A 15,883-nucleotide genomic window follows, 5' to 3' on the forward strand; every position below is an offset into this window, starting at 1 on the left:
TATTTCCCCAAGGGAACCCAAAAACTTCATACATAAAAAAAAATCTTATTTAAAATAGCTTCTCCCCTCCCCCCTAAATCAATACCTATGTCACTAAAATAGCCCAAGCAAATTCCCATGGGATATTAGCTGGGTTCAGAGTTAATAAAATGTATGTACAACACCATATTGTGTTATCTGGATATTAGAAGGCACAATGTGTCAAAATGGTAACATCAAAACTACAGGTTTTTTATGCTACAGAAGCATTTCTGTAATCTGTATTTTCTTGCAGCACTGAGATTTTGGTACAGGGAAATGCTTTATCTAACCACATTTAGAAAATACTTCCACATATGAATTCCACCAGTAGAAAATTACATTCCTTTATGTTTCACTATTGGGTCATAGCATACTCTCAGGCATCAAAATGTTGTCTGTTGAAGCGAAATTGAGCAGAATAATTACAGTGTACTAAATAATTCAGGGCTCAGTGGTTTGTCTCTGGCACGAGTTTACGTGTCCTACATAATGTCAAAAGTAAATTAGATTCCAGCTCATGACATTTAACAAGAACCTGATGAACAGGTAATTTCCTGCTGTATCTTTTGGGGTTTTATTTACTAAAAAAAAAAAAAACAAAACAAAAAAAACAATCACTACACCTAAAATATGAGAACTTTCTAGGGGTTTTTTGAGTTAACCTTTGGAACAGTTTTAAGGTTTCTTCACAATATGGATGTACCATTTGCAAGTACGTGGTGTGTTAGTAATTTTATTCTCATAATAAGATGCTTTTTTCCCCAGACAACTATTTTTTCCAAAAATTTATTCAGTGCATATGGCAACTCATGTTCTCTTAACTGTTCATATGTTACATTCAACAACCCATGCATGCAGATAATGGCATCTAGATAAAAAACTACTTCACTGCTGATTTGAAGGAAAAAAAATTAATTTGAGCCACTAAAATTCTATGCTATTTACTTAAAAAAAAAAACAACAAACCACCAAACAAATGTGCATGTATTTCCATTGGATTAAAAACTATAGAGAACAAAAATATTGAAGGTGAATTTAACTAATTCCTAACCCACCTGGTGCTGGACCAGCTACCATTTCACTTAGCATGGAATAGAAACTGCAGATCCTTGCATCTTAATCTGTAGTTGCTTGTGTAACCCTCAAATTGAGGGACTAAGAGGGCCTTAAGGTGTAAATTTAGGCATGTGGCTTGACTAAATAACCCAGTTTGGGGACATTGTAAGAGATTAATCCAATATCCCAAAGGAATTCTGGGCACAGGCAGGGTTTGAATCCAATTCCAGCATGGCTTCACCTGAGTTATGTGACATTTCCATTGCCAATAGATATTTCTTGGCATGTCTTGCCCATTGTTATAACAGACCAGAAAATTAATGGAAAATTTATGCATTTGAGAATTTTTCTGTCTGCCTTCAGGAGGGTATAAGAAGGAAGTTATTGCTTATGTTTACAAGAAACTTGGATACTAAGTAAAGAGGATTGATATGATTTCCATGTAGAATTAACAGAAAAAGAGACAATTCGGAGAACACAAACCTACAATTTTGCATTGAAACTGTGCATTTCAGAATACCAGTCTTTATGTTAAGGTCTTGCTAATCATTTCAGTTCTTGGGGATTAGCAGCACTGATAACATCTAAGATAAAAAATTCTTCCTCTCTGTTCATGTGACATGTGGTGAGATACTAATCATTAGTCACTTTAGTAAATACAATGTTGCCTGGCTGATTTTTAGCTCGCAGCGCAGTATATTTAAAATACATCTCTCTTTCCACAGCCCATTCTGTATTTATTTTATTTTTGTACCTATTGCTTTTCCTTTCATTCTCATCCATACACCAAGAGCTTTTCATTGACCTGAACTGCTGTGCCACCTGCTTTCTTTCTGCCTTCTTCAAAGCAATCTTTGCAAACAAGAGTATCTGTCAACCTCTGTCTTCCTTCAAATCAATATGTAAGTATGCATCTTCCTTACGAGTCACCGCCTTTCCCTTTATTCATTATTTGTGCACATTTCTGTAGCAGTTAACAACAGCCCAACTCCAGTCAGTCAAATAACTACTGTAAGTTTTTGAATGTTAAGCACAAGTTAATGCAGCATTTAATCTGCCTATTAGTTACTTTGAAGGAATTTTAAATACTGGCCCTTTAAGTTACCTCCGCTTAAGAAAATTAAGCTAGACCTCTGTATTCTCACAGAATGTTCTTCTGGAAGAAGTGATTCTGAAATCAGCTGAAAACTTAAATATTTCTTTCTTCCCGTAAATTTACACCTAGCTGGGACAGAACATACACATCCACTGCACTTTGCAAGTAAGGAGCACTACGGTATCAATAAAAACCTCTCAGGCTGCTGACAGTATCGCCGTTAAAGAGGCGTGAAATCTACTCATAATCTAGTTTTGCACTATTTAATTTGCTTGGATTTGTTTTCAATGCATGTCCAGTCAGCGTTCATATAACAGACCTGTGCCTATACATTCTTAATCTAATCACACCTCGATCTTAGCGATGAAAGAGAAAAAACCAGAGAGTTGGGAACGTCGCTCAACTCTTGAGGTGCCTGCGGCCCTCCGCTCCGGGGGGCCAGGCCTGAGGGCGGGCCGGGCTCGGGGACCGGCGGGTCCGCGCTCCGTGGGGCGGGGCGGGAGCGGCCGGCGGGAGCCACCTGCCCCCAGCGCCGCTCTCCGCCCTCCCCGGACCGGGACCGCGCCCGCAGCTCGCCGCCTCGGCCCGGGGCGAGGCTTCCTGCGCCGCCGCCTTCCCCAGGAGCCAGCCCCGGGCTGCGGCCGCCGGCGGGCGTGAGCGGGAGATCGCGCCTTATGCAACCGGCTCAGGGAGCGGCCGCCGCCGCCGCCACCTCGCCGGCAGCAGCGGCAGCAGCGGCGGCAGCAGCGGCAGCAGCGACAGCAGCGGCCCGGTGCTGTGCGTGAGTCCTGGGGCCGAGGGGGGAGAAGGTGTCCGACCTCAGCCGTGCGCGGGCAGCGCAGGCACTCCCGCCTCGCTCCCGCCGGGCCGTCCCGCAGGTGCGGCGAGGCTGAGGCGGGCGGGGGCTCCGGCCGTGCCGTGTCGTGCCGTGCCGTGCCGTGCCGTGCCGTGCCGTGCCGTCGGAGCTCCCTGTCTCCCTTGCTCCTGAGCGGTGTTGGCCCGGGCGTCCCGCTGTGGAGGAGGTGAGGGCGGGAAGAGTCTCAGCCCGTGCCGGCCTTCGCCTCCGCGCCCTGCCCGGCTGTGTGCCCGGCGGCCCGGCTGCGGAGAGATGCGTGGCTGGGACGAACTTTACCCGCTCCCAGTGCCGCCCTACTGGGTACCGGGGGCTGCTGTCGGGATTCTTTCCTTGCACTTCATCCAGAAACTCCTCTTCCCCTACTTCTGGGCCGACCTGAGATACCTGCTCAAAGTGGTGACCTATGGGGCGAGAATGGAGATGTACCGGTTGCAAGGGAGGGTTGTCACTGTCCTGGACAAGTTTGTGAAGCTGGCGGAGAAGCAGCCCCACAAACCGTTCCTCATCTACGAAGGGACCGTTCACACCTACAGAGATGTGGACCGGAGGAGTAACAGGATAGCCCAGGTCTTCCTGCAGCACGAGGCTCTGAAGGAGGGGGACACGGTGGCCTTGCTGATGGGGAACGAGCCAGACTTCATCCACGTGTGGTTTGGACTGGCCAAGCTGGGCTGCGTGGTGGCATTCCTCAACTTCAATGTCCGCTTCAGATCTCTCCTGCACTGTGTCAGTAGCTGTGAGCCCAAGCTACTGGTTGTGGGAGCAGGTAGGGTGTACTCCTCATTCCTGCATCCAAAGCTTTTAATGTCACGTCTCCCACATGCCTGGCCCTCCAGATTGTTTGTTGGAAACCTGATTTAGAAATGTTCACAGAATGAAAGAAACACGGAGCTGGAGGAGGCTTCAAGATGTTATAAAGCTTCAGCCTCTCTGGCAGAATCAATTATATCTCTGCTTTGTGAACATCCATTTAATTTTTTATTAAAGAATGTGTATTACAGGAGAGTTTTCCACATCTGAGTACAGCCTGTTCTGAGTGTTTAGTTCTGTCAGAAAAAGTGTCTCTGAAAGCATTAAAATTACCCATTAAGAATAATTTTCCGTTACTTCTCAAACAGTCAAATTTAATCTTACTTAAGTAATGTACTTTATTCTCTTGTACTACCTGCCCATCTTTCTACTGATCAAACACGCTGCAAAACTAGAAGGTCTAAACTTGGACTGTACAGCCTCTGCTGTTCAGGTGTTTGCAGAGGTACGACAGTTTTACAAGAATAAAATTTTGGAAATAGAGTACATAGGAGGTTGATTCAGAATAGCAAACTTACTATTGGTGTTGGATTGTAGAAGAAATTGTTGTGTTTGAATAGGTAGTGTGTGTGGTGCAACTTTCTGGAGTATTACATTTTTATTAAATACTTCAGAAGAATTTAAAATCTTGTTGTAGGCATCCTGCTCATTGTATGTTCAAATTGGTGTTAATTGTATAAACTGAAGACAGATCCAAAACATTAACTTGCCAAAACTCGGTTATGATGAAGTGAAAGTGAATCTGCAAGGCTCAAAGACCACACAGAAGCTTGACACTTGATTGGAAGGAAATATAACTAAATATTGCATATAATTTGTCTCATATTGTCCCTTCTCTTTAAAAGTGTTGTTTCAAGTCTCCTTTGCCTTTTTTCTGTTGCACACCTTCTTGCTTTAATACTGTTACACAAGTTGTGGGGTTTTACACCCATGACACCTAAATGATAGAATTTTCTTCCATCTGATATCTACTGCTATAAAGCTGTGTTTTCAAAAATTTTTCTCTTGCATATTCTTAAATTATAAATCTTCTCATTCCGATTCTATATGGTTTCCTAGTTTAACATGTTTGGTAATTAGAACAAGCCAATGAAAACAAAACCAATTTAAATATAATCCACATACATGATAACAAGGGTTCTGAACTGACAGCTTTTCATTTTGCTTTCTTAATAAAAAAAAAATCTTGTTTAGTTTCTTCTTATGAATATGTACTTTTGAGTGTATGGATTGAGGAGGGGAATTAATGTTCAGGAACTCTCTGCTCATTGACTGTGGAAAGGGAGAAACTTTGTATCAGAGCTTGCATCTGAGAGAGGTTCTTATTTAAGTTAGAGGTAACTAATGGATGAAAAACGCATTTGCAGAGCTGCGCTGGGAACTGTGTTTCTCGGCTCTTAATTTGCTACCAGCAGCTGATAGTGAGAGCAATTGTGTTGAACTATGTTCTTCTGGGATTCTGCCTCTGCTCACAAGGGAAGAGCTGTGTGCAGACAGCTGATACAGCACAAATACTGACAAGTTAGTCTCTCAGCTGGTATTTTACATTTTGGACTTCTTACTTTATTAATGGCTTTTAGTTTCTGCTGTAAGTCTGCTGGTCCCATGAGCCTTCAGGACTTAGAGGGTCTTTTTTGTTTTTATCTGTGAAAGAAGTTAAAGTTGCTATGTCCTCAGCTATTGACCATATAATACAGGAGCCTCTCCAAAGGAGTCCAGGTTTGGCAATTGAAAGTGTATACACAGACCAGTGGCTGTGAGGCCTAACTCATACCACTCTTGAAAGAAACATATTGAACCTAATTATTATAGATAATACTTTCCCCCTAATGTTCATAAAACTTTCAGAGTAATGTTTAACAGTGGGATTACACAGTCAGTTACATAATTCTTAGAGAATCTATTAAACACCTTTTTGTTCAGTGTTATTGTGGTATCAAGGGATTCTTCCTCATCAATAAACAAGAGTTGTTCCTTTTCCTCTTGTGGCACCATTTTCACAGAACTGTGGATAGTTTGAACGTGGTATATATTTTTTTTACGAAGCATTTACACTACAACCAATCCACTTGTGGTCTAATATTTGTCATTGCCATAGACAGGCATCATGTCTGGAAATTGAGATTGTTTTTTAAAAATCAGAGAATAGTATGTAATGGCAGTATTTCTGGATAGTGAAATTCTTTTAAAACTATGTAGGTTTTTCACCCTCCACAAAGAAATGCAGGTTAACTTAGCAATTCTATTTCTTGCAATGATTAGAAACTATATCTTCAGTGTTTTGGATGACCTTTGGTCTTATTCATGGACTGCAACATGGGAGAAATAATCCCCTTAACAATTTGACTCCCTGTGTTCAGCAAGATCAAATTTGCTCTTGAAATTCTTGTCTGTAATAGCACATTAAAACAGGAGCCTGTGTACAGGTTCTACTGTTATATCTTACTGTATATCTAGTTAATATTAAGGTTTCATTTATGCTGAAGGGAACCTTCAGCTGCTGCCTGAAACAATTCTCACTGATTATGGTTTATGGCAAAATCTTCCCTGCTCAGACTGTTGATGTAGCCTCCTTTTGTGTGAGATGATTGCGTCTTGAAGATTTTTTGTACCTCATTTTCAAAAATGCTTTTATTTCTTACAAATGTGATACCTCCATACAATTAGGTTTGATATTATTTATGGTTGCATTGTCTTCCATACCTTGTTCCATTTTTCATGGTGCCTCTTGTAAGAGCACTCTCATATGCCTTTTTTTACTCCTAACTTTTGTTGTGTGCCTGCATATTTCTCAGGCATTGTGGTTTGGTAAGCCCATCCAATTAGTATTGTCTTTGCTTCAGCACTTGGAATCAGACTTTCTTCTGATCTGACAATTCTCTTGTACTTGGATTGCTTTTTCTAACTTTAGTTCAGAGTGTTTCAGTAGTATTTAAGTTCTGTGGATTTGATTTTGTCTTAATGTATTCTATGAACTCAGCAACTGAATGTTTTATTCTGAAGCTCCAGATATGTTATAAAAACTTCAGGGTTTCTTTCTCTTGTTGGTTTCCTATATGAAATGGCTCTCTCTAAGGTGTGGGGTTTTTTCCTATGACACTGATGCTCTTTTAATTAATTTAGTGCAATCAAGTAAATTTTTTTGTCTTCTTGTCCAGGCTCTGGCTAAAAGGAAAATATGGATTCTATTATTTGCCAATATTTAGTCTTTCTATTCCTTCCATTTGCCTTTGTGTCAGAGAGACAGAGTTTTTTTACTTTAACTTCTCTCATTTGTCTTTATTCCCAGAATATTTAGCTCTTGCTTTAATTTGTTGCTTAACCTTTTCACACTTCCATTCCCAGAAACATTTTCTCCCACCACTCCCATTTCGGGGAATGTTTCTTGAAAGAGGTTCAAAAGCTAGAGTTTCAAACTGCATTTTTAATAAAACAGTAGTTAACTAACTTTTATGTCAATGAGGAACTTGTAAAAGAGAAAGAAAGAAACTGCGTTCTTCTCTCTCTAAAGCTGTTCATTCTTACTACAGGTTACCAGACTATGCCACCCTTAGTTGTTTAAATAAGCTTCTGGTTAAACAGAGGAGGCGCTGCTTAAAATGAAGACATCTTTTAAGGTGTTATGTCCTTTTTGGTGCATATTTCTATTGATCGAAGACTTGCTTGAAGAAGGGATTACATTGCATCTGTTCTATCATTGTATCTATAGCAGTATCTACATCAGCAATAGTACTAAACACCACATACGGTTTAGTGAACCACGAGAAATGCACAAATGGAATTTATTTGCCAGGGCATCTCTAGTCTGTTCCTACTGGGAAGAATTCAGCCCAGAGTAGGACATCCCAGATTGCCATCATGACTTCTGATGCAAGGATTCAGCTGTTAAAGGATTGCTTTCTAAACTCCATGAGATTGATTTACATCAGTCCTGATAACAGAGGCTATTAAAGGAGTGTACATGCTGCATGGACACGTGTGGGCAGTGTGCTCTACGTGGCTCTGCTTGAGCAGGGAGATCGGACCGAGGTGACCTGCAGAGGGCCCTTCTATTCACAGCCATCTTGTGATTTTGCAGTTCTGTACAGAGGTTTGTCTCTCAGCTGTATTGCATTTTTCTGTCCAGAAGTTTTTACTCTCGAGGCACTAGCAGTGCTTTCTGCAGCTGCTGCTGGGTGTATTCTGAGCCTGACAGAAGCATGTCTAAATCCTGGAGAAAGACAGTAAGCAAAGTATTTTTTGAATTTGTAAATTAAAGTCAGTTGATGTTACATACAAGTAGAAGTCTCATCTGTCATGTTAGTCACTGAATGAAAAAAAAGAATGGATTGTATGGAAACAGCCTTTTCTTTTCCATTTGGAATAAAAAGCTATTTAGACCTAAACATTTAGAAGAGGACTGTGGAAGACACCTGCTCTGTTAGACACCATATCTCTATGATGACTTGTTCTTACTCTAGTCTGTGTCTTGTCCCAGATGGTCTTTGGGGGTAAAAAAGAGTTGACTGTGATTTGCAAGGTGGTTTCTATTTTGTTATTCTTACTGCCTTCAGTGGCACTTCAAGACACCAGCACTGATCCTGAGCTACATCTGACTTTTCTGCTATTATTACTTTGTGAGAAGCCATGCTGAGTCATGTACTTGGGGGATCAAGTACAAGTAACAATTACTTTCTGAGGCCAGACAGTGTGGGGAAGAGTCTGGACTTGATATAACTTCCTGAACATATCAGCCAGGGTACACATCAAAGTTATGTAAGAACCATTTCTTGGAGTTTTCTTTCTGAGTAACTTTCTGTTCAGTACAAACTGATCTCATAATCTAATGTATTCCTTTCATCAGCGTGGGACTGTGTCCTTGCCAACAGCCTGCATGATCTCTCTGCTAGAAAATAACATAAAAAACCTTTGTGCAACGGGAAGCCTGGGACAGTAGTTCAAAACATATTTTCCTTTCTTTCTCAAAAGATGTAACTGAGTTATGTATTCATGTGAATATAAAGTAACAGTTTCACAAACTTTTACTGAATGATGCTTTAAAAGTAAGACGAGAAAAAAAGCAAACAAAAGCAGAAAAACATATCCATCCTGATAAATTCCAGATATTTTTTCCCAGTAGGAGCCAAATAACTAGCAAATGGCAAACATTTGTATACAAGCCATGTAAACAGCACAGATGGAACTTGCCAAATTTTGTATGAGGAGATATTTCTCCCAAAACAAGTAACTCAAAATCTGAATATACTTTTGTAATGTAAAGAGTAAATAAGTATTATTTGGGTAAAACTCCAAGTTTAAATAGCAGAATTGCTTTACTGTAATTGCTTTTCTGTATGAGGTGCACATTCAAGGTGCCTCTAGAAATATACAAATTATAGCTCTTCCAACAGGGCTGTGTCTTCCTGACAGGTGGAAAAGATGATATGTAAAGACTAGACAGCCCTACACAATGTCTGGCACAGAAGTTTTCTGTTTGGGGAACAAAATGTTAATTGACGATCATTAGAACTATTATTTGGAAATATGTTGTTCCAACTGATAGTCATCTCCAAACACCCCATCTCATGTGTGTTCCAGAAGTAATTTTCAGTTTCTGACACTTTAAATACAGCTGTTTTAACTTACCTTTTTTTATTCAAGAAATAATTTATCATTTATTCTGTTCTGTGCTATCTACTGAGAAGTTTGTTTCACGATAACTTTTAATTACAGGCTGTTCATGTATTGTTCCAAGTACTAGATTTCTGATCACAGAAGAAAAATTATGCTGTGTAATCATTTAATTGTTCAATAGCAGTAAAAAGCTCCAGAGCCACTGGTTTTAAGAGTGAGTGTTTGGAGAAAAAATTACAAGTGTGTATGTTTAATATGATGATTAATCTTAACTATTTTGGGTAGATATGTTTCAGTCTACCAAAAGGGAACTGTGTCCTCATGTCATTTTTGAATCTTAAATGAGTGTGTCTGCAAGGCTGAAATTAATAGTTCCTATCTTTCTTCCTTTGCTGCACAAAAAGGGGGAAAAAAGAAAAAGAAGAGGAAAATTCTTTTCTTTTTGACAGATTTGCATTGTAGATGAAGCTAATGCATTAATAAAGAATGGTGGAGAATCTATATTCTCTACTTTTGAAAACAGAAATAGAACTCCAGCTACTTCCAACACCTCTGTTTCTTTTGCTAGGTTCTACACCAGCTCTCCTTAGTATATTTGAGAGACATATATGCATAATAGGAAGACAAAGTCAATATGAGATGGTAATATGTACATAGTTATTCCATCACACTTCGTTAATTAATATGTGTTAGAAGTAGTACAGTTGTATTTTTCTATTTATTGCTCAAAAATATGCCATAATTCCATAATACCACAGCTAGACAGAATTAATATGCCAACGAACCTTGACATTCATGGCATCAGGTTTCCTGCAGTTAATACTACTGTTCTTGACGTTATTTTTTGTTCAAATTTTTTCACTCTGTTGCTGTCTATAGTGGGACTGTACTCCAGTGATTCAAACAGCATCTTTCCAATTTAAAATTATTTGGGTGATTTCTTCCTGAAATCATTCTGCAGTACTAGGAAGTTAGAAAACAAAATTTTTAATGTTACACTACGTCAGATCTATTTGTTAAATGTTCATAAAATATATAAAACTTGTACTCTGTAGGCTTTAGGTTTGTAAAAGATGTTTAGTTGATGATAGTAGGCAGTATATCTGTAATAGCAATTGTGTGTTATTAATTAAAATAACTACATCAGTCTATCATTATTAAAGCAGCTTTCTAAAAGATTAAAAATCTTCAGTTGTTTTGGCATAAAATTTATGCATATGGTATCCATATTTAATGTTTGTGAAGTGAGTTTGGAGTTGACATCAGGATTTCAAATGCTGGCTCTGGCAATGCCTCATTGTGAGGTTCTGGGTGAGTCATGTCAACTTTGTTTATTCAAAGTTTATTCAACTTTATTTATTATAAGAACTGAGATAATAAAATAAATTTATATCCATAGGTTTATTTGTAAGATTAATTAATTAGATGTATCAAAGCCCTAAGGTATAAATGAGTTCTACTGGAAATAGTATTGTTCCTGTTCTTGGTATGTTTCCTGGATTAGTACTTTAATGACTGTGCAGTTTTCTGAGAAAGTGACATTGTAAAAATGCTTCAAAATATAAATACCAAATAGGTTATTTAAGGATTATATCTTCTATATATTTTCTTTTTTATTTACTCTGGAAACTTCTCTCATTGTTTCTTTCCTGATAAGCCAACAGAATAGAACTTAGTTAAACTGCTGTTTCTTTTTAAATTAGTCACTTCTGTGCTTTTGAAAAAAAATTAGTTCTCAAAAGGAGATTGCTGTTGAGGGCATCCAAGGAAACCTGTACTGTAATTATCAGTTATGCATATATGTGCCTCAATGGATTTCTTCAAGATTTATTTGAAGTTGAAACTTAACCACATTTCATTCTAGTCTTAACAATGGCTAAGGGTTACCTAAAATCATGTGGACAATAGGAGCAAATAATCAAGGCTCACAAGTTTGCCTTGAGAGCTAGTTGACCATTCTACTATGGGATGGGATCAGCGGTATTTTTAGCATATTATATCTTGTTTTCAGTGGATTTTCATTCTAGTTCATTGTTATTTTATTGAATCTATATCCATGGAGGTGACTTGCATTTCTTTTTCTATTATAAAAAGTAAAACTTTAAGAGAAAAAATGCTTTATTATCTAGGCTTATGAAGGCATAATGGAATTAACATAATTTCATGTTAATTTTTAAGATTTGCTTGGGACGTTGGAAGAAATTCTTCCTAAACTTCAAAAAGATGTTAGTGTTTGGATAATGGCCAAGGACTCCACGTTTCCAAATGTGCATACCCTTTTGGACAAAATAGAAGCCGCATCTGAAGACCCTGTTCCAGTTAATCGATGCTCTGCCAACACTCTCAAGTCAGCTGTGTTATATATATTTACTTCGGGAACAACAGGTACAGATCTTCTAAAGAGTCCGTGTTTTCCTTCAGCTTGCATCTAGAAACTTGATTTTTTTGAAACTCTGGTATCTCAATAGCACAATGTCATGTTTCTCATCTAGAAGCATTACTATAGAAAACTGCTCATATTGGGGTTCTCTTCAGTGGTTTATGGGTTTCTCTTCTTTATTTTTTCCTGCCACATTGTACACATACAATGAAAGGCTTTACCTCTTATTACTTCACAGCTCAGGTGTTTATCAAACATTGCTTTTTTGGTCGGTTTACAATCATAATAGATAGTATTTTGTGACCACATAACACTCCCTAGCTAAAGTTATTAAGATTTTTACCTAGAACTTTAAAAAATAATCTTGAAACACACAAATAGACTTTTGTTTTTCTTACATTAAGTCTTGTTTTATGCAGGTCACTGTAGAGACAGAAAATAGGATTAAGTTACTAGCCTTTTAGTTTAGAAACAGATGTCTGAATTGTGCTCCAGCAGCTAAGAAGCTAATACTTAAAAAAACCTGATCACTGACATGAAAGGCAGCATTGTTTTTAAGCTGAGTGGATTGGCATTCTCATTCAATTGAATGCAACAGTTTTAGCCACATGAAGATTGAAAATACTTATGTGGTTTGAGGCTTTGTTCCTTCATACAAATAATAATTTATTTGCTTCAGGTTCTCAGGAAAAATTAGGAGATAAGAACATCAGTCTCCAATAAGTTAGGAAGTTATAAATATTGTCAAGAGATGAGGGTTTTTTTGAAATTCTACTAATAGAAATATTCTTAAGCTTGCTTGTTAAGAGCTGAGAGTTAAATTAGCTTAAAAAAATTACAGAATTATCCAGATAGGATGATTTTGTTCTTACAATTAGAATCAGAGTATCTGTGTGAAGTCTCAAGTTTCAGTTATGTAGAATTTGAAATATTTCTGAAACTTTGTATGAAATACAAGAATTTACATTGAATTTCTATTATGTACTATGTAACTAATATCATAAGGTTTGTGTAGTCTGAAGAGTATGGAATAACTAATTCTGAGTTACTGAACATTTTCACATGTTTTGACTGATAATCTTAGTTAAAAGAAAGGAGTGTCTTGCACAGTCTGTAGTAATCTGTCTGTAAAGGCAGAAGTAAAAAACTCAAGACTGTAGAAAACTTCTTACTATAAGCAATTTATTGGCAACCTAGGCATATTCCCTTTTCACTTAAGTGTAGAAAAGTGGAATAGCCTGGAGGGTAGCTCAGCTCTCCACAGATTATACTTCCAGCTCTAGCTAAGTCTTCAAAGGAACCATAGCTTTGCAAGAATAGGTGAAAAAATTTTGTGAATCATTATATTTTTTAAAGTATTGAACTGTTCTCACCATTCATCATCAGCCTGAATCAGCCTGAAATTTTTGTGTGTGTTTGAGAACACATACATTATGCAAGATCACATCCCCTACTCAGATTAATAGGTGAAGGGTAGTAGCACTAGAAGCCCTTGCCTGAGAGTCAGCATGTTGCTGAAGAGAAGTGCTGTGCTGAACTTGAACAAACTCTTTCAGAAGAACCTAACTGATGTGGTCTTCTCACAAATTTTTTTCTTTTTTATTAATTCGTCATAGACTTCGTAGAGTTCTAAAACAAACAGGAAGATGTATGATTCTTAGATAAGCACCCATTGTGTGACCTATTCCATGAAGATCCCATACCTTTCTTATTTGCCTTACTATCACTATGACTCTTGCCTGAACAAGATCTGGTGTGATGCCTCTTTATGTTAAAAGAGGTCCATATCTACAGTACATTTTTTGTCCCTTCTTGCTTTATATAATTTGCTAGCAGCAAACCAGTGAGTTTCTTCATGTTTCCACTTATTTGAATGACTGTGACATCAAACTAAATAGCAAAGAGATGAGGTTACAAACTGGCTAATCTTTATGTGTATATAAACATGCAATATTGTATTAAACAGACAGTTGTATATTTAGGTAGTCTAAAAAGATGGTTGACAATTTGATGACAGAAGTAAAAATTGACTCTCTTGTGATTTTAGAGACTTCATACAGATTCCCTTTAAGAAATGCTTTAGTGCATTATTTTGATTTTATTACAGGTCTTCCAAAGGCAGCAGTCATTAGTCATTTACAGGTTCTTAAAGGAGCTGCTGGACTGTGGGCTTTTGGTGCTACTTCAGAAGACATCATTTATATTACTCTGCCCCTTTATCACAGTGCAGCTTCTCTTCTTGGCATTGGTGGATGCATTCAGCTGGGTAAGGCTTGTTTGCTTTTGTTGTTAATAGAGAATGAATTATTATAAAAATGTCTAAAACATGCTTAGGTTCACTAGCCCTAGGGAAGCTAATGCTTTGCTCAAATTCAGTGAGTAGTCTTTTTAGGAATAACTGTGTATTTAGGGGAGAGGGGATGTTTTGTACTAACAAGTGATCTCTACAAGCTCTCTTTGTGGTGAAGAATTAGTTGTCATAATTTGCATCACAAATGTTTTGACTTCTTCATATTTAGGTCAAAAGGAGGCTAAGGACATATACAGTATTTTGGTAGTGTGTATGGTACATTAGTGTAAGTACGACTAAACATTGTACAGTAGAATAGAATTAAAATGTATTTGGTGAACTTAAAATGTTGACTAATACATTGACTACTACTGACTGTGCAAGCTTTTTCATGTATTTTTAAATCCCTTAACTTTTTATCCATTTGATTTGTGTACTTTTACTTTTGTGTTTTAACACTGGCAAAAAATCAGATGCATTACTGAGACAATGTAGGTGTCCTCAATGGCTCTTTTCTACAAGATTTATTTGGAACTCCATGGCAAATACTTTGTTTCCTTATGGGTCAAGTTCAAGTCAGAGCAAGGGAAAATCATTTTATTATGGGTTAATAATACAGTTATGAATCTGCATTAATGAATACTTTCTTGAGAAATAAGGCTTCAGTGATACTCACTTGATTTACTAATCAGCCTGAATCTTCTGGATTTTTCAGCTTGAAACGCTTGAGCACAAGAGTTCATGTTAAACTCTTAAAATATGTTACAACACCAACAGTGTTGTAAGAAGAGAAGCTGACTTGTTTTTAAGCTCTGATCTATTACATTGCTGTCTCAGCCAGGAGGCTGATTTCCTCTGCCTTCTTTGCCTACCAGGTTTGAACACATATCTTCAAATAAAACAGCTTAAATACTGCATAGTTCTCTGAGCAAGGCTGTTTTAGTTCCTCAGATGATCTGTCTTATAGCTAAGCTGCCACATGGAGCAATTGTCTAATTTCATTTTCCCTACTGTTTCCATAAAGGTGCAACCTGTGTGTTAAAAAAGAAGTTCTCAGCTAGTCAGTTTTGGAATGACTGCAGAAAGTACAACGTGACTGTCATCCAGTACATTGGAGAACTCTGCCGTTACCTTTGCAATCAGCCAGTGGTAAGTGGAATCAAAGTGATGCCTATTTGTCTGTCAGTACATTTATTTTTCTTCAAGTAGATATGGTAAAAGGGAAATTAAACTGTATTAGGCATGTACTTCTGCCCTTCCTTTTATGTGAGGTTCTGCAAATATGCAGTGATATGTAGATGCTTAATAAAAATAATGGCTTGAATCATGAAGATATACTAAAAGTATTTTAAGGAACAATTTTGACAATAAAAACTGATTCAGTATCATCTGTGATAAAGTACTGTTTCATGGAAGTTTGCAAGGTAAGTTCAAACAACCAGGAGTACTTTCCAATGCCTTTTCTAAATTTTCAGAACTCTTTTCTTGGCACCTGTGTGTGTCAGAGGTCTCACATTTTGTACACTATGTTTTAGCACTGTTTTTTTTTGCGAAATGTGCATATTCTGAGACCATCTAAATATTTTTAAACTTAGAAGGGCCTTGGTCTAGATTAGCAGCTTTTTGTTCAAAGTGAACAATTTGCGTTTTTTTTCCAATTATAGAACTATTCTAGACAACAAATATTTAGCAGAACAGAGAGAACTTTGTGAAAATATACAGAAGTTGGATGCAGTGCAACTGTTATCGCTGTGAAAAGCC

General features: G+C 37.8%; 1 protein-coding gene across 1 annotated transcript in view; it reads left to right on the forward strand.

Moving 5' to 3' along the window:
- The first annotated feature begins 3,154 nt into the window (after window positions 1-3,154).
- The window catches only part of SLC27A6 (solute carrier family 27 member 6), a 40,582-nt gene continuing 27,853 nt past the window's right edge, over window positions 3,155-15,883 (forward strand). Inside the window, exons 1-4 of the mRNA XM_054287948.1 lie at window positions 3,155-3,795; window positions 11,631-11,837; window positions 13,940-14,098; window positions 15,147-15,271. Coding sequence (XP_054143923.1) covers window positions 3,282-3,795; window positions 11,631-11,837; window positions 13,940-14,098; window positions 15,147-15,271 — 1,005 coding nt within the window. The 5' untranslated portion in view covers window positions 3,155-3,281. The remainder of the gene's footprint in view (window positions 3,796-11,630; window positions 11,838-13,939; window positions 14,099-15,146; window positions 15,272-15,883) is intronic.

Source organism: Melozone crissalis, unplaced genomic scaffold (genome assembly GCF_028551555.1).
Source record: "Melozone crissalis strain CALT ecotype California unplaced genomic scaffold, PUWL_Pcris_2 ptg000005l_1, whole genome shotgun sequence".
Lineage (NCBI taxonomy): Eukaryota > Metazoa > Chordata > Aves > Passeriformes > Passerellidae > Melozone > Melozone crissalis.